This window comes from Bombus pyrosoma, linkage group LG7 (assembly GCF_014825855.1).
Source record: "Bombus pyrosoma isolate SC7728 linkage group LG7, ASM1482585v1, whole genome shotgun sequence".
NCBI classification, from domain to species: Eukaryota; Metazoa; Arthropoda; class Insecta; order Hymenoptera; family Apidae; genus Bombus; species Bombus pyrosoma.
This window is the reverse complement of record NC_057776.1, coordinates 11,720,580-11,746,210: the sequence shown is the minus strand read 5'-3', so window position 1 is coordinate 11,746,210 and position 25,631 is coordinate 11,720,580. Positions and strand designations below refer to the sequence as shown.

At 46.9% G+C, this 25,631-nt stretch overlaps 1 protein-coding gene across 1 annotated transcript in view; it reads right to left on the bottom strand.

The window, feature by feature from the left end:
• The window catches only part of LOC122569287, a 164,472-nt gene extending 155,827 nt beyond the window's left edge, over positions 1-8,645 (bottom strand). Inside the window, exon 1 of the mRNA XM_043730100.1 lies at positions 8,476-8,645. Coding sequence (XP_043586035.1) covers positions 8,476-8,630 — 155 coding nt within the window. The 5' untranslated portion in view covers positions 8,631-8,645. The remainder of the gene's footprint in view (positions 1-8,475) is intronic.
• Between the last annotated feature and the right edge of the window lie 16,986 nt (positions 8,646-25,631).

Genomic DNA, 25,631 nt, shown 5'->3' with positions numbered 1-25,631 from the left:
CAGGTTCTTCGTTACCCAATTCTAGATACAGTTTCGTCTTCGAAAATGCTTCGACACGTAGTTTCCCTGTCTAACAACGATCGAAGAAATGCATAGGTACATCGCGCAAAGTCCGCCAGAGAGAACCGCATCAGGAGTTAAGGATTACGGAAACGTAATGGCAATCGTAAACTCGGGTAGAAACGTCTTCCGAAGATTGTAGAGAAATTACGGAATACACGAGGCGTTAGATAGTAGCTTAAATACGATATTTAGGTGGGCGGATGTTAGAAAGTCTGCGAACGTGGCCGCAGTTTGTTGATCGCGTAACAGCCGTGCATCCCATCTTATCCGCGTTCGACAATTCGCCAATTACTTTTACGTAAGCGACCGATGATATTAACCCGCGAGACGTTGCACGCATCTGCGCCTTTCGACTCCTATTTTTCATCCACGACATTCACGATATTCGCTCTCTCTCTCGTCGCGCAACAATTAATTACGCTGTGACGTAAATCACGCAACTATGGCATTTATTAAGAGGGAAGAGAAAAAAGAAATTCCTTTTCCACGTGGTTTCGCTGTACCCCTTGTATCCATATATCAAACAATTGCGTATAAATAATTCAGCTGCGATTATCCGAGGAAACGGGTCGAGGAGCATCGGCAATTACGAAAGGGAGAGGTAATTCGAAGATGGCCGACTAGGAAATTAATAGAACGGTAAGCAAGCAGCAGTCTACCCTCGGTACAGTCCCTTTTTCAAATTGCCGTTCGATCAGTAATCAGAGCTCGTTCGACCGAGCGCGCGATTTATAACTTCCACTTTACTTCTGCGAGAGAATCGTTGGTTCGGTACGAATCGCGCAAGTACTTTGTCCGACCTCCGGTTCTGGATCCGCGACCATTCAGTTCTATCGATCCGTGGCGCCACGTTAGACCTGCGCTTAATAGTTTCCACTTCGAGGAAGCTTTCGTCCCCGAAGGCAGCGCGATAAATCGCGTTATGGGATTTATCAGGGTGAAATATTCGTTGGCAGTCCCCTTTGGCGAGTAGTGGGAAACATAGTGTACGCGGGCCAAGAACGAAAGAGGAGAGAAAGGGAAAAAAAAGGAAGGAAAAGGAGGAGAGGAAGAAGAGACGAGCGATCGAGAATTCAGAGAGCAGTCGGGTTTGCCGACCGGAGCGCTCACTGACCCCTGACGGCTCCGGCACCAAAGCGGACGTCACGAGAAACCTTTACCTTCGTTACCTTGCTAGTATTTAAGGATCTTCCTTGGCGTGCCGTACATACGGCTATGCAGGCATTTAGATCTTTATCCGATCCTCCCCGTCAGGAGCGAGTACTCCAGTGAACCTGAAACCTCCTCGAGAGCCATTATCGGTTCCCGAGATACTCACCGCCCGCTGAATTACCTGTGAATTTCTGCCTCTCTCCGTCCTTAAGTGTGCCGTAATAGGCAAAGAAACATAGGCCGATGCTATTCGAATATTCAGCTAAACTTTATACGCCGCATCCACTCCGGCTACCAGATCTCTTCCCGCTTCGTTACCCTCGCCAGTTACCCTTCCTTCTACGTTCACGCAACGAAGAATAATACACCTTAGCTCGTTAACGATCGAGCAGTGCCGCCCCCCTCCCCACCCCGTGTTTGTAATTCCCACGTTAAGTACTCGGCAATTATTCGAATTCGCGCGTGCAGGCGACGGTCTGGTCGACCCTCAGGACGCGAAACCGTTTCGACGTAATACACGGGAACCGTCTTTAATCGAACCAGCTCGCGCAGCTTCCGAGCCAGTTTTGCCCGTTATCTTGACTCATCACTTTCCTTTGAAGACCACCGAAACGACGCGATCGAGGAAGGGGAAGGAGACGCTTCCCGATGTTATTTATCAAGGGCCGCTGTTCCTCGACGTTTCTTGCGATCAGATCATCGCTGATAACGGTACACTCCAACGTGGAAGCACGCACGCGCGTTTCACGCGTGTCTTTGGCTTAGTTTCCTGTCGTGACCACGGACAGCCGCGGAGACGCGAACTGTTCGATAGGTATACGATCGCGTACTCGCCACTTTTTTTTTTTACCCTCTCTCGTGTACCGAGTGTAATAACAGAAAATTGCCGTAACGAGAGTATAATGTTCCAGCGAAATGTCAAGGATACCCTTTGAGAATTCGTTCGTTCGTTCGACGGCGTGTTTCGTGTCACGCTGTTCAGGAAAAAATCCCTCCTTTTAAAGCCCCGGCGCGCAGCAACGATTGCGACAGCGTCTTTCGTCATTTAGAACGTATCAAATTGGATCGTTGTCGGCGCGATTTTGCATTGTCGAGGAAACACCGTCCACCGACGCGCGTGGGCGTTCGATCGACCAAATGGATCGCACTTAGTTAACGGGGCGCAAAGTAAATGATAGACCAGAGGTTCTCAGATATCGAATCACATAATATCAAAATAAATGCCTTTATAGAATTATAAATTATAACCAATTGTGGAACATTTACGTTCTAGATTGTAATAATTTTAATAGTGCAATCCCACGTTCGTGTATTTAATGGGAATCGCCTTCTACGGAGGCAGCATCGGCAGCAACTCGCGGTACAAAATCCATGTACCGACAGTTTATCTGTGTAGGATGAAGAAAAGGAGTAACGCGTTTGACATTGTCGGTAACCGTCGATTGTATCCGCTGAAACATTCCCCCTAATTTTCGCCGAGGATCAGACGTAATTCCTTCGGTTGATTCTCGCGCTCACCCCTCGAGCAATAGCTGTTAAAACTCGCATTGACCGCGCAGAATAGCTGCGCGGCGTTATGCATCATTTATTCAGTGTAGGAAGAGCGTCCGGTGTCGTGTGCGTGTTCTCCCCTGAGGCTCACAGCCTTCAGAATGACATCGACTGTGGGACGACGTTGGTTCGCGAGACTTTGCGATAGACTCGTGTCAAGGGCAGAAACCAGAGAATCGCATGCCATTTATCACCGCCTGGTACGGACGTATTCTTAAGTGGATACCATTGTTCGAATACTTCCACGCAGATACCATCCGCGTCGATTGCTACGATGGAAAAACGTAGTTGGCAATATCGCATCTACGAACCTATGTATACATATACAAACTGTTCCGTTTAAGAAGTCATGAATCGAACGAAGTTCGCAGAACGGAATATACGTACGGAGACTTACGAACCGTTCCATTGAATCGAAGGAAATCGAACGTTTCCAGAGGACCAAAATGAAACGGAGCACAACGACGCTCGATCAACGTCAGAAACGGGTCCGTGCAGATCTGTAACTCGATTACGTAAACTAATGATAGACAGCGATGTAGCATTTATGGATTATTTCGAAGGCTCGCTGCGGAAGATCCGAGAGTCGGATAGCGAGGTGCCAAGTTTCATAAGCACGTCCTTGCTTATCGGTTATCCGGATCGGTCTGTAACCGCGCGGATTCCTCCCCCTTCCCCGGTTTTATAAGCCATCCAGCGTATCGTATAGTACACAACAATGAAGCACGGAACGGCACGCTGGAAACCGTCTAAACGTCTTATCAGTCTTCATCGGATAATATCGGTGCCTGAACCTGAACGTAATGGTTATGAGTAATAGCCAGAGATCGTGGCGGCGCGGGGTCGGATCCGGTGAACCGTACACGGGAATACGAGATTCAGATACAGGTACCGAACTTGCCGCAACCCGTTACGCATTATCTACCTTGGCCAGCGTTTTCTGCCACCGATTTGTCTATTGTGCCATCACGACACCACGACGACCACGGTCGTGCGATTCCTTTCAAATTTGTTCCGGACGGAATGCAAAATCAACGAACAATACCCTGGTACCAGTCTGTACCGGTTACGCAAGCATCTCTGGTCCACTCTTAGAGCTCGATATTGCTACAAAGATATTGTTGACGATCTTTCGACCGTACGGATGGATCGATCGACTGGCCGAACCGGGCCCAGAACCCGGATGTTTCTTTCATTAAATCGATTCCTTTTTTTTTCCCCTCTCTCGTTCCATCAGCCCATTCTTCGAACAACGATAATCTATGATCCATTTTGTTGTTTCGTTTGGACGAGCGTTTGTTAAGGCATCTATTATTCGATAAACGCGCAATTTGCGCCTTTTAATCTATTGTAAAGCGATTTTCTGCAGTTATTTGTCTACGTATTTTATAATTTTGATTACATATTATACGGTACAGTCGGATCAGTCTGCTCTCAGCTGGTCTGTCTGAAAGACGAAACAGCCATAAACGCTGGTTTCCTGAATCGGCCGCATCGATCAGAGACTACTTTCGCATTTCACGGTTTCGTTTCTCAGGCCGTGCAGAAATTACACGTTAGACGACGAACCTTTCGACCGTTTCTTATTCGAGATTAATCGAACGCTGAGACCGGCGGGAAGAGTGGTCGCTCGTCTCAGATGTTCATCGATTTAAAGCTCATTAGCATGATTTACATAAACGGAAGCTCCATTAAAAGGAGCCTAACGGTCGGTCGAGCCGACTTACTTTTCCCTAATCGCGGAACATCGGAGTCGATCGAGCCTCGCCTGCCTGTTCGATTTCTCACGTACCCACCGATAAAATCGCGATGAAATGCACGCATAACAGTTTCGAACAAGTGTATTCGTTCGCATGACCCCGTGTTCGATAAATAAAATCAACGGTGTATATTGGAGAAACGAAGGAGAATTTATGGACGCGGATGCAAACGATGACGAGTATAAAATACGTGAAACGGGCGTAAAAATAAGTTCATCGTGTCCAACTATGGTCGTTTGTATGCATTTTGCGTAATTTATGTCTTCGAGTGTGCCTTTCCTTTTTAGAAAAATCTATATCACTAGGAAGAGCCGAAGTTACTTCAGCAAATGGTCGAGTCGGAATCGACTAACGATTTTCTCGCCGCGCGGCCAACTGAATCTCTGTTCATGCAGTGGACTTTCGTCGTTGCCAGGAAGCCGTGAAGGCTGACATTCGCATTGATTGTCCATTTCCAAGTCATAAATAACGAAGATTGCTTCGAAGATCGTAGAATTACGAAAGAGCAGTCTCCCCTTGATCGATAATCTTATTTCGATAATTCTGTCCACCGTTATCCGAGAAGATTCAACCTGCGCTCGACTATGGTATTATATTACCAAATGACTCGATTAAAATGCACCCCCGACGAATCTACATATCCCCTGAAACAATAAAAACGCATTCATCCCTGGATCATGTCGGAGAAACGCAGATTCAAGGACAGCATCGTCGAAAAGCGATGCGGATAACGTTCGTGCAATTTATCGGGTGGATCGATACGAGTGATAAATATGCGCGTATGCGGTTGATTGGGCGAAGCGCGACTGCGATCGTTCGTCGCGATGACCAGACGAACGCGAGCGAAGGGGAAAAGAGGCCGAGACGTGGAGGGTAGAAGGATCTGAAGAAAGAGAAGGCGATTCATTAGTCGTACAACACGGAAGTGTTCGAACCGCACGGTTCCTCGACGTGTGTCGGCTTGATGGTCAGTGTGTGCGTGTTTGTGCGTGTATGAGAGAGCTTGTTCGTGCGTGGCCCGGGTGTGTGTGCGTCGCATGAGGAGGCTGCAGGGCCAAAGTCGGCTGTGGCCACGGTGGAGGGCCTTATTATGCGCGACGGGGGCCCCTGGACGAGCGAACTCGACGTTTCGGTCGATCCGGCTCAACATTAAAACCCGGAATATATTGCGGTAATTCTTTCTGTTCGATCTGCCGGCCAAGGATCGTGTATCGGCAGTCACCGCGCTCTTCCTCTTTCCTTAAGCGGATGGCATATCAGAAGGACGTTCCTCGACGAGCCTCCAGACGACTGCGTGCTCTAATCGAGGCGTTCCAACGCGTACCACTGTTATCCTGATCGCAGCCTGCTAGCTACAATTTAAGAATTGTATTATACACATCCGCGCTTAAACGTCTTGGAACAGTTATTAATTATATTTGCTAAAAGTAGAAACAACGAAGTAATTGTTAAGAAACACGGAGAAGTATCATTTGACTTGACACTACATGTGACAAAGGGAATACTTAATAAGAAAATGCCTATCCAGTGTATTCCAATTTATAGTGCAAAATAATCTAGAGTTGATGATCTGCATTAAATATCAAAGACCCGTAAGGCGTAGAACGTGTTCTAAGATTTTCTAGCGGTAGTGTACAAAATGGAATGGCTGATGCGATCATTCTAATTTCTTTTCTTATTAATAGATTTTTTTTAATGATACGGATCTGGAACACTTTCAAGATATATACCGCAATTCCTTTTCGCGGAGGAATATCACGGAAGGCTGACTACTTGATTAATTAATACCTCCAATCTTCTACTATAGCTGATGTAAAATTTTCTTCGTGTTCGCAGCAATGTGCATAATTTAGAATTTAGAGGCTCGTTTTATCGCCAGAATTTCGTTTGCTACACGGTGCCCTGTTAGATTGCCTGATCGAGATTAATAAGAACACCGCGATCGTCTAGCTTGGCGAGGTAGAATTTATTTGGAACACGATAGCGTTATTAATTCACCGTGATTCTTCCAACAAACCTCGTTGTTCTTCGACGGGCTTGTTACCGTGTTGTACCAATTTACGATGTCCTTCCCGGTGTGTTTCGCGTGTGAATCGTTTATCGGCTGTCCTGGTGCAGGAATAGTTTCGTCGTGTCGCAGTAAATCACGAGGTTACACGCGCTGAGTTCTTCATTCGATGGGCGCGAGGAAAAAATCCCCGATTCAAATCATTTTTTTGGAATATATGTTCGCAGGATCGCGTGGGCGACTCTTTGAAAGCGAGTACCGAATACGAAATAGTAAGGAAGCAAACACCGTTCATACGTATTTGAATTATGATAATTTTCAACGAAAAATGAAAACCCACTGCATATTTCAATATTTTTAGAAACCTGTAACATATTCAAATATTTTCACATACTCCGAGAAAATTAATTTAACTAGCTGAAAAAGTTTCATATTCTTCGTTCGATGCATCGACTACAAGAACTGTTATTCCTAACAATCTTAAAACCTGTCTTTTCATCTTTTACTCGAACTCGACTCCAGACTCAACCGTCTACCCACGACAATACACCCCTACACCGAGTATTTCACAAAAAAGCCAGTCGCATAAATCATTTCCAGCCAACACGGCATTTCTCAGTAGTCGTCGCGAAAGGTGTCGCGGTTTTTACCAAGACGCGAATCCCTTTGCATCGCCTACACACATACACGCATACACACGCACACACAAATACACATACGATCGAGTCCACGGCTGTATCTGTCGATAATGTCTCGCGACCGTTTCTTGAACTACAAATGATAATTACTTTCACAGGCATCGTGCCCGTCGTTGGAATCACGAAGCCGACTGTCTCGGATTCCACGGTCGATTATTAGCAAACCTAGGTCTTCTCACGCACCGCAAGGACCGCGAATTCTGCAGATTACTTCAGCTTCCTGCTTCGTCGCGGCTCATTCTCCGGCTGCCGATCAACCGGTATACCGTTGCTATAATCCGAAGAATCCTTTGACTGGATGCACGGACGCTGCGAGCAGATTAGGCGACCACGTTGGGTTAGTTGGGTAATGATTGTCGGAGGGTTCCCACCGACCGACTACGATCCCTCCGAGACTGATGACGTTCGCTGATTTACGAACTGGGAACCGTACGAGGGAACCGTTCGAAGGAACGTCAATTGATCCTGCAGCTAGACATTGATCCTACTGCGCTTTCATACGTTCAGTTTCGTCATAGATGCATAGTGGTGGCTTGACGTTTTAATTTGAAACGACAAATTGAGATATAGTGTTATTTAATTGATACTTCTCTGATGATAGTCGATGGTTATTTAGACGTTAGGCTAGAACAGGATCGTGAGGAGAGAATCGTCGCGAGGTATCATTGTTCGTATTTTGATCTAAAGATTATCGTTGAAAAAAGGGTGACAAACGTTGATGTTATAACGTAATTTTGTTAAATTCAAATGCGATACGTTTCGACTACCAGACATTACGCTAACGTTCACGTCACGGGTTGTGGAACCATTAATAAGCCGCATAACGGTCTCCTGATTTTAATTTCATACGTTTTGCCAGTGTCGAGAATCGCGGCCTACGTATTTTCGAAACCGTGAAATTCCTTCTTTCGAAATTGGCCAGCGTATACATTAAAACATCGATGATACTAAATACGATAAACACAACCTACTTCAGAAGATTCAACACGTCGATGCAGTGTTACAATATTATTATTAGGTGGAAAAAGTTTCAATTTTAGAAATACTTTAAACGTCATTTGTAAACCTCGTTTAATCCGATGAATCAAATTGCCCCAGTAAAGCCAAGAAAATAAAAGAAACTACTCATTGCATAAAATAAATCTCGGCGATTCTAGCCTCGTACGTTTCTACTTAGACGCATTACCTCGTAACAGGTGTAATTTTACGGGCCGTGCCTCTTGCGAATGGTCTGTTTTCTTACCTGTTGCACTGCCTCTTGAGTTCCCGCCGGATACTGCTGCGCGTGCGGATGAACCTGAACGCTCCACTGCCCAGCGAGTTCGCTCTCTTTTCTCCCTTCTCGAACATTGGGAGCCACTGCTCGGCCTGTAGGCCATTCTGCACGCTGTCATCCATATCTGTCTCACCCTTGATCGTCGCGCCAGAGATTGTTCCTATCGGTCTCTCTTACGTTTCTCCGGAGTCACTTTACCGCACCCTCTTTGTCCGTACTATCACGACCGTATCGAGAAATGGAACCGCGACGTTTACAGCCTGCCGCGGTCTCATGGCAGAGTGTGTAGCAGCCTTTAACCTCTAACGGATCGGTCAAGTTTCTCGCGATGATGCTGATCGTCTCTCTTGATTAAACGAGCATCAGACTGCGGAAAGTAATAGTCAGAATCTTTACCGTCTGATCGATAGTATTCCTTTCGTTTCACCGTGCTCACGTTGCTTCGTCGAGTAGAACGATTTGCTCGTACAGTATCTCTCTTCTCGAAACGATTATTTTCCATCGAGAGACTGACCCGTGCCCGTCGTTTCCGGTATCATTCACCGATGAAATTACGCGGACGCTCGTGGAAATATCTCCGAGTAGCCGTTAAATTGCTCTTGATCGCGATTTTCAGATTACTCATGCGCGTGGCGTAGGCCGAAGCGGATTACATAACGGCCATCCTCGTACGCACGCAGCGACGCGCGTGTGCACGCACGAGCCTGCTCGTGACAGTGTGCTCGGTCCCGCGGCTCGCGCGACCGGTCTTCTCGTCCTACCAGTCGACTTTGACCAAACGATCGGCCGATGCCACCCTGCGCACCTTACCTTCGCACACTATGCCACGCTCGCTTCGTGTCCGTGTCGATGTCCCTCTACTTTTCAACGCTCGACAGAACCAGGTACGATGGTCTTCCACGAATTCGAATTTTCGGTGGTTAACGGTGTTTTCTTCGGTGCTCCCCTTCTTCGACGAACATCCGGCTCGACGAAACACCGCATGCACGCCCCGAACGATATTCGCCAAACGTGCCACGAGCACAGTCTCTACTCTTGCTAGCGAAACTATTGCCGTAACCTCGACGAATACGCCGAGAAACACGATCCACCGAGATATCGAACCTCGTAGCCGGCGACTCGCGATCTCGTATTTCGTGGGCCGACCCGGAAGTTTTCGCGCGGACGGTCACGAACGGACTCCATCACGATGCCGAATACCGCTGATTTTCGTACGGTTCCGCTCGATACGTCGTCTCACGATCTCGAGCTGCGAGATGATTTTCGGACGACCCGGTTGAAAGATCGCGACACACGCATTCTGGATCTCGATACCGAAACCGATACGGTTCGTACGTTGGAAAGTTTCGCGCCGATCGTGCGCCGTTTTCCCAAATCGGAACGCTACGCAACAGCGGTAGTTCCGGCTTCGTGGAAAGTCGCGCGTACGCGCGCGAGACGAGCGTCTGGCCGCTCGTTACCGCACTGATAGGATGTTCCGTAGTGACGTTGAACGCACGCTCGATGTGGAATACCGGCGTCGGTGCATCGGTTCACCGTTCGCGTTCACGGTACCAGCAGCAAATGTGGCCTCGAGTGGTAGCGCTCTGAAGCGACACCTGTGAGGAGACGCTACCCTCTTCCTCTTCTTCTCGTGCCTTCTTCCACGCCGCTGTTCGGCCGCTCGTCTCCCTTCCGCCGCCTCCTTCCTCTTGTTTATCTCGATAACGACGGAACCGTGAACACCCTCGCCGCTGCTTCTAGATCGTTAAGCGGCATCGCTGCAGCGTCAGCGAAAGGAGATGCGATCGCCCGCGAAATTGCCACCGATATCTCTCTTTACGAATTTTATGCTTGTTCGAATGTTTAATCTTCGACGATGTTTCGTCGACTCGTGTTCCTTGTCGGGACGAATACTTTGTAACGATATTTCCAATTACGGAGACACCCACGGTGAAGATACACAGGATGAAGCAACGATAATTATCAATCACGAGCACAGGCCCCTTTTTAATATACTTATTCGTTGATCCGTTGGATAGCCGCGTTTTTCGATACACTTGCCAATTAACGAAGGCAAAAAGCCAGTCTGTCGACTTGGTCGCGTCTCTATTATAGACGCGAGAGGATCTTAACGATTATTACAGGGAATAAAACTACATGCGTCAATCGACGTGATCGAGCAACATCCTCGCAATAAAAGCACGTAGCGGCCGTGCGGTGTACCAACAGCAACTGTCCGGCGTTCCCTTTTCTCTCCTAACCCTGCGCTCGAGTTCGAGTTCCTTCGCGTTGGCTTTCTTGCGCTCCGATCCTTCTGCCCGTCGCCGAGCTCGTCGAATACTTGGTTCGGTCACTGTATACGTACCTGTATATGTGTATCGTTCTGTGTATCTGTGTGCGTGTTTGTGTTTGTGTATTTGTGTGTGTGTACGCCATGGCCAAGTTGCATCGACAACAACAGCGACGACGGTAACGAGCGTGGATCGCCTGCGATGCGCTCGCCAATAAGGCTGGAGCTTAATTGCTCACCTGGTCGGTCGTCGTTTCGAAATTCTGGCTGTTTTCCGATCGAAACTACCGCGAACGATTAAGTTATGAAAGGAGAGTCGGATACCAGTCATCGATTAGGCAGATACCAGGCAGGAAATCGATCGTGAGAAAACGTGGCAAACGATCCGCACCATTTTTGGCACGGTTACAGCGAATTTATGGGTAACTGGTGGCGACCAGTGTGGCAAGCAACGTGCCATTATTATTCCGCCGCTATAAGCAGACATTACTTGATACTACGGTTAAGGAACGAAGAAACGGAGGAGGCACGGCTGCATTATAATCGAGTTGCGTCACGATAATATCAACTGAGAAAGCGGAAACAATAATTCGCCGGGTGGATAAGCTGCTACAGTTCATTCCACTGCCGCTCGCCCGCGTTTTCTTCTCTTTTTATCGCCGGCGATCGTTGCACCTGTGCAACGGCTCCTGCGAATGTCGAACGTTTTCGGGATGATGTCGATGTCGCGAGAATTTGTCCTCGATGGCTGTGAAATTTGATCGTGTTTTCTTCCACTCGTTTCTGAAGAAAGTTTAACGATAGGTTGACCAAATGATAAGTTACTGGACGATGAGTTAATAGGCAGTTGGTAGACAAGTAGAGAGGGGCAAAAAATTGGAAAAGTATTAGTATAAATTATCGCTTATCCGTGACCTCGGTTCGCAATGCCATAACGAGAATGATAGTAAAAGAGGAGGTGGAATTACATTCGCGAAAAGAATCGCATTACAAGAAGAGGAGATACTCCTCGTTAAACCACGCAATTTCCCTTCGAAAAATACTCGTTGCCTCCTTCCAATTTCTGGATCCACCCGTGGATAATAATAATAATAACGCTTCTTTATTGCATATGAAAATATAAGAACAAAGCGAACAACAGGCTGAATAAAGGATAAATGTAGTTTACCTATAAAAGCGCGGCCGAAGACGAGCTGCAGCCACGCGCTGTTGTAAATTCAACCTTGAACATAACCAACCGAGTACGGGCGAAAGATACATCGAGGGATAGGTACCTGGTTTAACCAAAAGAAAAAAGGAAAAGCGAGAAGATGAGAATAAAAACCCGGTATTAATATATCGAAAATATTTTACAAACGTATTAACGACGCGCAATTGTCCAGTGGGACATGCAAAATATTTTCGAACGATCGGCCATTAGTAGTTGTCGTCGGGTGGCAGGGCAGTGTGCACGATGCTTAATAGCCGAGCAAGCGCAGGAAAAGCAAGAAGTAAGAAGCAACCGAGGGGAGAGCAAGCGCGTTCGACGGTGAAAACAGGTGAGTAACGGCCGACAGCCCCCGAGTCTGCGAGCACGTTGTGGAAGTCGATCTCAGGGCCGTCGAGTGTGGCGAACCACGGAGAGCATGGATGGTTCTCTCGTACGAGCAGAGGGTCACGGTCACGAGCAAGGTCGTAACCGCGATTGTGTGCACGGTGCTTAATGCATAGCGCCCGTGAAAGAGGATAATGGGCCCACGAATTTCGCGATACAGCCTCGTCGGCCACACGGCTACGTCGTCTATACACACATAGCACGACCCTTGCAATTACGCTACGCCGCAAGCTCGTGCCTATCGACGCGGATAAATTGAAAGAAAACATCGTTATCCGACGTTATTTTCAGTCTCCTTCCTCTCACTACGTCCGATGCTTGCCGGATACTACCGTGAAAAATTCTATTCTCGATTGCACGTGCACCGACCTTGGTGAAAGTTTCGAGACGATTACCGCGTGGAATTATGCCGTGATAATGCGAAGTAAATGCCAACCAAGTCGACATTGTCTTAGGCTTCGAAAGGAATTAAATTGCTCGATCAACGACTAAGGTTTCAAAACCTTATTTTCTTAAATTTGTGTAAATTTGCTTGACAAAATGTATGATAAAGAGAACAAATAACTACTACATTATTATATACTAATCTAATATCGACAGCAACCAGTGTTAGCAGCTACTCTATGCTACCAAGATTAGTGGCCATTTCTTACCAGTCACGTGGCTAAAAGAATACCACGAACGTAAGAATCAACAAGCAATGCCATAGAATGAAGAGCGAATAAAACCCCATAGAACGGACGAAACAAAACGAGATTTCCAGCAATGGAAATACCGCCGATTCTAAGATATCTTGAACCTTCAAAGTCGCTACAATTTTAAGCATTTCCTTTTCCACGATGCAGTCGAATCACAAAGCTTGTAAGCTAACGACACGGTCGAATACCCAGCAAGTTTTACGCGGACGAGAACGATAATTATCGCGTGATTCTCCGTCATCGTACCCGTCTGTATATTCTTTACTTTCATCGGCACGACAAGTGGCAAGCCGGCGTTGAACGCTTTCCGAGGAACGCGGGTTAAAAAGGGTCGAGCCTGATGCTTTTGTCCGGCGACGAAGCGACTTGTCCGTGTGAAAGCGAGGCGCGCACGCGTATCCAAGATCCGCCGGTCCATTCAATCGCAGGGTGTAATTATACGGAGTCGAGGAGACCGAGCATCGATCCGTTCGAGAGGCGTCGCTGACAATGGAGCCAGCCGCTGCTTCGTTAACCGGCCGATTAAAATAGAATGGACTCCGTCCACGCATCCGTCAGCTGGACAGCATCGGAGTGGTTCTTGCTGGCTGGAATCGAGAATGCCACTTACACTTTGGTAACAAGGAACTATTATTTTGTTCTTGTTGATTTTACGCTCGTGATAGGGCCACGTAAAAGAGAAAAAGCGAGCGAAGTCGAGAGGAATGCGGTGATTAGAACGGTTCTTCGGATGGACGTTGTACGTAGTCGTTTATGGGTCAGGTGATTTCTAAACTTTTACAGGACTGCTGGATTCGACTATCTCCGATTGTGCAACGTGTATTTCGTAAAAAGTATAATCCAGCTTTGAATGGTACCATAGTAAGCATACGATACAAAGGGGTTGCTAGAACACTGGTCTCCAGCGAATCTTATCTCGCGTTGTCCGTAAGATGTCCACGCTCGAAGGGACAACACGTTGCAGTGATTTACACACGCAGCCGCGTGCTTCTGTTACAAACTTTGCTCAACTCGAAACAATAGTGACTCGGTCGATGCCCATTCAAACTATGTACATATTTAACCTGGTTCCACGGTAGCACTTCAGAGTTGAAGTATTCCCTGACGATGACTAAAGCAACTTTCTTCAGAAAGAACAACAACCTCCGAACACTTAGTAACACGTGCCAGTGACGCCCGTGACAAATCATGCTGACGTTAGTTTACTCTGAAAAGGTGCGTGCCAAACAGGAAACCTCTTGGCAATAAGTGCACGTTTCCCGGTTGTTCGAGCCGCCTACCACCTACAAGATCGCCTTCCATGGGAAATGACGCGAAAGTGTTTGTTACAGTGGAAAAAGTATGGAAGCGGAACGAGAAGGAAAGCCACGAATATAAGAAGAAACTAGCAGTGTTGGTGCTACGCTCTGGCGCACACTGTCTAGCTGCGTCTAACAGCTTCCTCAGGAACTCTTCGCGACGTCCGGTTTTGTAGTAGACGTTGTATCTAGGTTAGGAGGTCTTCTCTCTGGACGACACTTCGAAGGAGTAATTTGTACCTATCTATTAAAATCTGCCTCTAGTGGGTGTAACGTAATTTCCAGCGATCTCGGCAATTTGTTCGGCGTTGTAGTCGCGAGTTGGAAAAAAGTCGAAGCGACAGTACCGGACCTAAGCCGGCTGGCGATAAATTAACGATAATAGAGCCAGTGACGTTGAATTAAGCGTTCCTGTGACACACTAAGAGACCAGGTCTCCTCCACCGCGCCAGATCATATTTGCAAACCCGTTCAGTTACTCTATTTGCATCCACCGGTAGAGAAAGAGAGAGAGAGAGAGAGAGAGAGAGAGAGGGAACGTACGAACCGCGACGAGGTTCGCGAAAAAGTCATCCAGGAACCTGATATTGAGAACGATATCGTGTCGTTCGCAAAGACCAGGTTCAGAAGCAGTCAGGCGAATTCTTCATCTATTATTCGCACACTATGGGGAGTCTTGTCTCCGTAACTGCTACGATTACGCTACGATTTTAATAGAAGGCCATCATCTCTGACGATCTTCTCACGTAAATCCCAGCGGACACGTAGCGTGTTCAGACGCAAGTTTGTCCCTACACGAGGCGATGCGACGTCGCAAATGAAACCCAGGATCTTAGGAAATTAATACTCGCTGCACGCGAACACCGTCTGTCTAGTGTTGAGCACGTTCTCGTGCACGGCCATGAAAAATGATTAATAGCAACCGCGACGAATCGTCTCCGTATGCTAATTTATGTGAAAGTCATTACGATGAGATCTTAATTAGTTCCATCACAATGACGTCGCGAATACACTTTCACCGGACTACGAGTGTTCCGGAACTCGAGTGGGTGGTTGATCCGCTCTGTCTCGTTGTTATCGAGATCGATGGACGGTCGATTTTCCGTCGCTGGTTTCACGAACCACGCGATGTACCGTCCAAGCCGAACGTGGGACGAGAATGTTGTCCACCTCCACGGACGAGCTTCTTCTTCGCCGTGGTCGTCGTTCGTAAGCAACGGAGACAGCTTACACCAGCGACGTCTCAATGTTTCCGTGCTGCTTTATTTTTAATTACGTTCTCGCCGCCCTCGTTCTTCCTCCCTGTCCACCGAGTAGATTTATGGTTGACACTGAATTATGGTTAGTTACAATTTTGAGAAGCTCTTTTTTTGCCACTGTGGTGGATCGTTAAGTACGACGAGGTTTCCTTATACGATGGCGAGACAAAATATTTTTTAATTTCTTCGCAAGGTTCTCCGAGACAGTCTTGGAAGAATGATTCGAACCTTTCTAGTTTTTAAGGGTCGAGTCTACTGTCGACATCTATACCTGTACTTGTATTTTCCCAATGAAGATGACAGTACATAATCCAATGAATTACAGTTACTCGCGTGCAGATAACCGTAAAATTTCTTCTGACCGAAATGATTCGAAAGAGAGAGCTCCCTCTTGTAACAATCGAACGATGATTTATTTCGGTACCGAATAATCTTGAGAATCGGAGCAATCGTGACTGGACGATTCGAATAGCATCGTATCTGGCTCTCTTCGTTTAACGACGATGTCTCTGTACGTGGAATGGAAGCTACCGAGCTTCGTGAAGTCGCGTTCGGTTCGAAGACGACCTATGATACGCGGCTACGGAACCTTCGATTATTTAGGTCGAGATAACCATTACGGTGCAGTGTGCCGATATCGCGGCAAGAAAGATATTGCTACCATTTTAATGTTTTATTTTCCGAGCCAAGGTGTCTTGGGAACCCACGCACGCGAGCACGAGTTACGACACCAAACAGTCATTAAGTCCAGTCGTTAAAGGTCAGCTTGCGTGGCATTCTCGAAAGAATCGTGTTGACCGTGCATCTTCCGCTGGATTCTCTCAATGGAACCTCGTAATCCTAGGAATATTTCATTTCCCTCGTATTAATTCGACGACGGGGCTACTTTGTCACGTCGAGTCGGTCTTACGATCTCGAAGGATCGTGAGCCGGACGAGGAGATTCATTGATCGCGTTAAGGGTCGGAGTGGGCTTAAACTGTTCGTGTTAGATTAATTTAGCGCGTCGTAACCGTCGGATCGAGACAATGCTGGGCAGTTAGAGAGTTCCACGACTATAGAGCGGACGGTATAATTACGCTTTGAAAAGAATTCTCGCTGCTCGTGACGCTGTCAGATGGTCGTTAGTACGTCTACGAACTGGAGAATGACGGGGAAGTGACATCTGACGGAGCTTCGTTTCGAAACCATAGTTTCAACAAAGACCTGTCACTGACGGAATACCAGCGTTTTCGGCCCATAGTTGTACTAATCGTTTGTCGGATGACACGCTGATATGGTCCTACATTATGCTAATTAAATGTCTAATCGATTCGTAATTGTTTCGCTGGATGGTTCGTGAAATTGAAACGGGATCGGTCCGATGACCCGATCGATCAGAGTTCCTGGAAAAAGGGCGAAAGAAAATAATTTCTTAACGAGATAGCACGGTAGCAATCACGGGGCGACTCGCAACGTTCATAGGCCTCGCTTGACTGGTCACCGCGGTAATAATATTCGTGATCTGTTTTACGTTCGTTTGTTCGTTTAACTTACGCGCTTAAATTATTCGCGGGCAAATCTAATCACACCCGCTGTCACGGTTGGTCGTTCCGGTGGGACAGCGTGAATCATCATGGATCGAATCGAAGCACGTAACAAACCGCCGAGATACCGTGTTGTGTGCATTCTCGCGCTGATTTTCTCGCAACCACCGATCGAACGCGTTTCTTTCGCGTTATTCACGCTTAAAGCTATGGATGTTTGATCGCTGAAGTCTTCTGCACGGAACGCCTCGATCGCAATGAGAATTTCCTAGAACCTGACCGTATTGAATTCAGAAAGAGAAGTTGACCGTAACAGATCGAGCAAATATGCTCGCTTATATCTTTCGAATTCGATCCATCGACGACGAGAGCGAATACAGGCTTCGATGTCAAACGAGGAAGATAAATAGGAGGAGGATGAGGTATCGTAAAAATTTATTCGAAAGATTTGTCAGACGCAAAATGGTGACCATTAAAAATGCGGACGAAGGTTCCTGGCGCAACAGGTCTCTGCTTTGTTCGCGTACGCAAAAGCTGTCGTTTACGACGCAAGCTGTAGGTACGTGTAATCGCAAAAGGTTCCATGCAGGTTCGCCCTCGCGTGTGCATGGAACGTACGTGTATGTGCCGTGCTGGTAAGGTTAGGTTAATAAACGTAATGCGACGCCAGCAGAGTGCAACGTTGCCGATGCAGCCACCCCCAACGTTGCTCCGAGCTGAAACAGCGGGGGCGGAAGGGCGGGAGAGAGATATACAGGGTGTACCAACAAGATTTTCATCGAAATCTCTCATTATAAAACCTCAATCGAACATCTTAATCCCTACTTATTCTTCGTATTATGTTTGTAAAGAAAATTCAGAATTCCAGATGCATACACACACGCATACATACACCGGTTTGTAGGTTAGACACATAAAGATTAGGACTGGAAAGAAGATGTAAATAAATGAGATAGATAGTTTGGATCCTTCTTCTCTCTGGAAAGCATAAGTTCGCTACTTAAACGTCTCAATTATGACAAGATATAATTAAAAGATATCAAGTTAAAGGTATTTAGACAGATGTTGGAAAGTTTTTAATGAAGTTAACGAATTTGTTACGTCTGCGACACTTTGTAAAGGAGTCTTGTACAAAAGATACTTCTTCGTTACGACACCCGGTACATATTTAAGGTCTCTCATTCCTGAACGCTCATGCGATCTTCGTGCTCGTGTAGTTTTGTGAAAGCGAATTCGTAAAGCTACATGATAAGAGCAGAAACGAAGAAAGTTATGAAAATAGGACAGAGACTACCGGAACGTGCATCCGTGGAACTATTTTCTCAAAAGGGAGAGTATCTAAAAATACAAAAGCACAATCCAGTGTCGACATAAAGAACAGTTCAAGCACACTTGAACGCCGTGCACTGTATTATATCTTTCTTCCTTATATGTAACGAGCGCGATCATTTCAGACATTAATTATTCTGCCATCGAGAACAATTCTCTTTTTGTCAGTGTCATTGTTCCTAGACAACTCTTCAAAGGTTCCTTTTCACGTCCAGCCTGTGTCACAATCATTTCCTATTCATTGCCCGGTTCACGGTGTATGTTGATCGATCGATTATTTATAAATCAGGAGCGGACCGTGCCTCGCGTGAGCAACAGCGGATATAACGCGATAATCCTAACAATTTGTATAACGCTGCCATCCGTAAGTTTGGAATCGTTGTTCAATTATTTATGAAAGTCGTTCCTCCGAGATCCTTCTAACGATCGGAACGAAATACTACCATAATCATATACCTAATTGTATCTAATTCGTGGAAGATCGTAGGAAGATGTTCGGAGATGTTCAGGATCAAAGAATTCGCGATCGTTCTCAGCGATTCCATCGCATACCTCCGAAATGAACTTGATATCATTTCCTAATGAGAACTCGCAACCAGGAATAGAAGAAACATTAAAACCAACATAAATTACGAACGTTTATAGTTCTCGGAACTCTCGAATCTCTTTTAATGAAATTTCCCTCTATCGCTGGCTTAATATCCACTAACTGTACTAACATCAGCGAAAGGAAGAACAGATCCTGACAGGCACACCGTGTGAAGGCCGCTTTAAACAGTAAAGTCTCGGAGTTCCTGGGTTGTTTCGCGGCGCACTAGTCGAGCACGTAGAAGGCCCATAATCGGTGCATCGCGCTAGGACAATTAATTCAGCCGGCGGTGGGAGAAGGTGAGAAGATGATGCGGAGATCGGCGATCTCGCTTGGTCGCGGTGGCTGCACCCGGATAATAATATTCGCGGTGTGGCCCTTTCGTAGCCGCAGGTGGTAGAAGGTATATACGAAAGGGCCGGCCCTGCTGGCGTACTTCGCTCCGTTCCTCGTTCGCTTGCCTTCCTGACTGGTCGGTTGGCTGCCTCTCCTGAACACCTTGAAAAGAAAAGCTCGGCGCGCCTCGGTTGCATAATGCAAGGCGGGTCCGTGATTCCGTCAGCCAGTTTATCGGCCTGTCAAGTATATATACGCGGTTGACAGATGTTGCCACGGGGACCAGGGAAGTTCAGGTACCCGCGACATACGTTTCAGCTGCTTTCCTCCTCCTTACCTCGCTTTTCCATCCTCTTTTCCTTCCTCTCGTTACACTCTGCCTGCAAGTATCGTCGCGACCATTTTCGAATTCGAAAAAGAATCGAATGCGAGCCAATTCTAGCGCGATGCAAGCGTATGATTATTGTAGTTCCGTGAATGGAGTCGATAAGCCGTGTATTACGTTGCCAGATAGCCGGCCTTGCGCCGATATCGCTCCGTTGTTTAGCGCTACTCGAACGATTTCCGGAGTACGGTTTTACCTGGCCCGCAATCGGACGATTCGTTCGATGAATATCTGCTATTCGAAAGGGGTTATAAATTGGAAGCATTCTCCGTTCCGTGATATAGATTGCACGATCACTATGGAGAGGAGTACATTTTAAATACAGAGAGAATCGTGCTGCCTTTGTTCTACGGAAAAAGTATTCCACAAACGATCGTCATTTTTGCGAGGAAATGGCTGTACGTATATAGATACGACAGGATGATAGCACCTATCCGTCGTTGTCAGTACGCAGCTGGCAGCGTTGGTACGCGAGCACGGAACGCCGAGAGGTGTAAATTATGCGCCAATCTTCGCCGGTTCACCCGTAACAATTTCGAATTATCACATTATACACTTTTCTATCGCGCGCGCGGGAAAATTGCGCAAAATTGCAGGCCGTACGTGGCGCCGCGACTTGGTTGCCCGTCCTCTCAGCTTGTTTGACATAGTTCGTGGCACGAAGCTCCGTAATCAGAAGCTCCGTGATGTTGGAAAGGTTTCGTCGGTGGCCAAATACGGTGATTCGTTCGGTCGTACCGTTTCCAGGACGGAGAACGACCGTGTTTGGCAACTTCGTGGAAAGATGCCATCGAGAGAAGAACGGAAAGGATTCGAGGGACGAAAGTTTCGGCGAGGATACGAACGATGGGATCCTTAAAACGCGGCGCAATTCAGGGACGGCGGTGGAAAAGCCGCGAGAAGGAGGAAGCCTTTAATGCTCGAACAGTCGCTTTGTTGTCAGTGATTTATGGGGTCTTATAGGAGGCACGGAGATGCCGACTGTCTAGTGTCATGGCATTTCGTATCGCAGTCACTACGCTTCCGGGGTGTCGTGAATCAAGCGAACACGTCGCGACCAGCGCGATTATACGACCTCGCACGCAGGACACGTAGGGCCCGTAGGTACTCTGCCTGGGCTTTATAGTAGGTATACATCTGTAAAAGATCGGTACATTCGTCCAGTCCATTTATTGTCGGTGCCCAACAGTTCTTCCACGCCGCTGAGAACAGCTGGAAGATTTACGAAGCGCCGCTTCAACAGATCAAATATCTACCGGGAAGATTTTCTTTTCGAGCAAAGCCCTTATGTTCCACGCGCCCCTCAGCCTCGCGGTCTTATCGGGGAAAAGTTATTGTTCGAATCGCCTGGAACGAATAAAGCTGTTCTCGCGTCGAGCCGCTAGTTTTAACGTAAAATCAAATAAAGAGGCGATTAAGTTACCTCGGCTTTGGCATTCCACGAGGTTCTCTCGCTGTCCCTGTTACGCTTGAAAATTAAAGTGCGCCGGATTAGGTGTACACGTGTTCTCGGACCAAAAAAATCGGACAGACGAAGAACAAGAGACGTTTTCGAGCGGGTACCCGGATACTTTATGAGCAACCATAATGCGCATTAAACGCCCAAACGCGTTTATTGTTCTTGGTTGCGAAACGAATTTATTCCGCTTGTCTACCTGCCAGAGGCGTGACAGTTTACCGCGCATTAATTATACTCCGAAGTTTAATTCGAGAGACCCAAATCTTTACGCGTATAACAGATAAAATGATATCGAATAAAGTCAATTTAAGTGGTCCAGAAAATTTAAACGATCGCACGAGTGTTCGATATACAGCCATGAAGGGAACAGGAACGCGAATAGATTTTCATCGATTTCTCCATCGAATCTCTGTACACGGGGGAATCAACGAGACGCGATTGTCGCGGTGAAAGAGTTAATTCGTCCCGTTGAGACAGACCGGCAACTCGGCCGAACGATCCGTCAAATGGCCGCGCACAATCTCCGGTCGGTTGCCGAGCGGAGCTAGCCGGTGTAGGCGTCAATCGTAGGCTAACCGATCTCCGGATTAAACCGTAGTATAGTATAGGACATCGAAAAAATGACGGTTCAACATGAGAAACGATCAGCTGGTGAGTCTCCGACGGGATCCCACTGCCGTGCGTTTCCAAGATACGCTTTTATGGCTCGCGTCTCCAATTTCACGTGCAATAACGAGACGCGCTGCTTACCGTATAAAGGGTCCGGATGAGCGCGGAAAAGCAGATGATCAGTTTCGCGGGTATCGACGTCGAAGGCACGACGATGACGTCGTGGGCGTCGATCGTGGCACGCGCAATCATCCGACGTTCCTCCGGATCACGGTTCGACCGGGATTCGCGATGAATCGACTCGTCAAATGGAATCGACGAAGATGAGGCTGAAGAAAGAGGAGAATGAGCGTGCCCTCGCAGTTTCTACGATTCCCACGCCCACCATCGACGGCCACGAGACCGCAGAAGACCGCTCCAGACTCTAACCACCGACATTACGTCTAAAAAAGCCAGCCACGAGTTGATTTCATCGTCGTCGTGGTCGGAGAATCATCCTGCCAAACGTGGACCCTTTGATTTTGCTTGCCATCTACCTAAACGATCTAAGAGATCTCATTTCCCGATACACGGTTCGCGGTTCTTCTGATAACTTGTGTACAAATACAAGAATCGATGCTCACGGTTTTCAGTACAAAGTCTGATCTTCGACGAGTTGTACAATCACAGGATGCAAATTCCGATGAAATTGCATCGACATTTGGGAAAATGGGTGCACTTATCTTCTCGTGGCTCGCGGTATTCTTTGGAATTTAACCAAACGCGATGCTTCGCACATACATATGTGAACGTACATAGATACATTGATCTATGTACGCGTGCAAGCAGTGCATAAATGTCACGGATACAGTCAACAAGGTTATCTTTATCGTCTGGTAGCTGAATTGCGCTGTTAAGTGGTTCGCGATTCCGCGGACGTCGAAAATTTGCCGCGAGACGCTCCCGAGGGTGGTTAATGTCACGTTATTCCGCTTTCTACGATCCACCCACTCGCGGGTCGCGACATCCGTGAAATCTTCGCGGCTCCGCGTTCACTCTCCACGAGTTTGTACCTTGTCGCTGGAAATCGTTAAGTCGCGAGCCCGAGCTGGCTTGCAATCGCCGACCCACGCGTCTTGAAGACGTGGCGAGCTGGCGACGCACGCGCCTTTGTGCTACAGGCGTTGCAGCGTTCAGACCACCGTTTCGAGTACCGTCTCCGGATTCCCAGCTGCTCCATGATCGACGAACGATTTTCACTGGTTTCGTCGATTGCGCGTACAAGCTAGAGAAGATTTGATTTTTCGCGCGCAGAGGGGTTCAGGGTTCGAAGATAACGATAATTACCATCTCGTGTCATTATTCATTGTATGTATAATCAGCGACGAAGTGGAGAATAAGGTATCATGGTCTTCAGAATCTTTGTAACAAAGTATCTTCGCGTGACAATGACGTATATCGCGAAACGTCGTAAAGCGTTGCGAACCGTCGTAAGAGTTGCTTTTATCTCGAACGAAGGAGCAATAAATGTATTCTTAAGCGATAAATTTCTATAATGTATATAAATGATATCTCCCCAATTTGTTTCCGCTATCTGGAACCCGTGTTGCTCTCAGTCACGGAGATTTTTGTCCAACTCTGTTAACGACAACGTCGGCCGAATCTCGATGCCAGTTGTTAGGCATCGAACGATAGCGCATCCCCGTTGTTGCTATCTGAACTGTCGATCTTCATTGACGTTCACAATATCGCGTACAAACCGGATCTCCCTCGACCAATGAAATCTCCTCGTGGACGGTTTCCCACGCGAAAACGCTGTTTGACGTTCGTGTAATCCGGCATCTCGGTAGCGAGGTGTCCCGAAAGAAACGAAAAACAGAAGAAACACGGTGGAAAAAGAGAGGAGAAGCGGACAGGGCGCGCGCACAAAAGTGGCCAAGATGTAACAAGGTTGGTGGTTCTATAAAAGAAAAGTTCTCACCAGCATAGCTGAGTGCAAACACATGCTGTCGGTGATAAGCGGCCGTTCGCCACCCATCACGCGACCGACCGCGGCCAATCCGATAATCCGTGACAAGCGTAATGATTTATTATTGTATCAAGTCAAAGAACCGCGCGTTGAAACTAGCCTCGCGATGATCACAGTTGCCAATACGATATCAAGAGATAAACTAACGTGGTCCTTGCATCGCTGACGACGCGGTGCAGCGAAGAGAGTCGCTATGCGGCGATAATTAAAAATTCATTCGTTCGATACGGCTTTGAATTTGATCTAATGAAAAGTAAAATTCCGAAGGAGATGAAATTATTTACAGATTATTTTTAGCATAACAGAAAGAAGTAGAAGAGCAGGAAAAAGTATCTGCACGACTAATTCACAGTACTAGACTTTACTTAACAACGTTACATTTACGGTATTACAACTACAAAGTGTCGACAGTCGTCAAAAAGCTAGTGCTATCAACTTTTTCATAATACTACACGCGTTTTAATGGTAAAATTAAATGTTCTGTAGCGTGTAAGATTATAACCTAGAGCGGTCTTATCACGTAAATTGATATCGTGTCACAGGTTGGTGAAACGATGGACAGTTGTCAGTACGTCGGTTGCATCTAATAAATATTTAGCGTTTCGCGCGTGTTCGAGAGTTCACCATGGATAACGGCGCGTGAGCCGCTCTTATTTGTTCTAGAACAGGGGACAAGCTACGGACATCAGGCACGCGGAGTTGAGATGATCGCTAGCTCTGGGACAGCGTTTTCTCGCTGCGAGCGATCCGAGAAATTGCTCAGCGACGAATACGTTCAACGTAGACGAAGAACGTAGGCGCGTCTTCGAAGTGACGAATACAATTCCGCTGGCTTCCTTGATCCAGACCAGCGTGATTAGTTCCAGCGAATGGTACCGCTTCGGGGAAAAGGCACAAGGAAGAAGGACACTGTTGCTCCGCGTGATCCTCGATTAGATGTTGATTGCTGCCTACCAACTTTAGACGATGCAGAGTTTCTAATCACGGAGATAGGGTGGGCGGGAGAAGCCACTCCTTTCTAGAGTTTATTCCAAGTGGATTGATTTATTTGAATAAGAATCCTGATCAATTCGATATAAGATTCGCGTGTACGTACATGTAATACCGATTAAAATAAACATTTAGTTTGCTAAATATAACCTAGCAGCATGCTGAATATATAACCATCTTAATATCGAAGTAGAAGCGGAGTGCCAAGATAGAAGGTAGAAAACGAAGGACTAAAATTGAGACGGAGGATGTATTCATAAGTATGCATAAGCATAAAGAATGAAAATAGCAAACCAAAATGAGAAGGGGGCAAGAACATAACCAGCCAGCCGGTACGGCTGAACGAGCGAAAGTGACGAACATTCAACTAGACCCGTGGTAACAGCACCCCACCACGGGGTGTCCCACTACTGCCGCGCGTCACCAGTGAAAACTTGGGTCCCCATGCCGCGGAGATGCAGCTCTAGCACCGAGAAATGTTTCATTCATAATGCAATATTATATTTGCATTGCAAATGATGTTAGTGACTAAGCAATAGAAGTTTCATAAGGGATTATAATTGGCAACTCTAGTAGGAACTTGTATTAAGAAATTCCAAAGAGCTCGTGATGGAAACAATCTAAACGATCAGAGACATTTAAATTTGTTCGGACTGAATCAGAGTAACAGGAAGTATCAAAATTACTAAATTAAGAATACTATAAAGCGTAACAAAAAGTAGCGGAATCGTAGAACGTTTTGAAGATTCCAATCAGCAGTTCCAGGAAATTC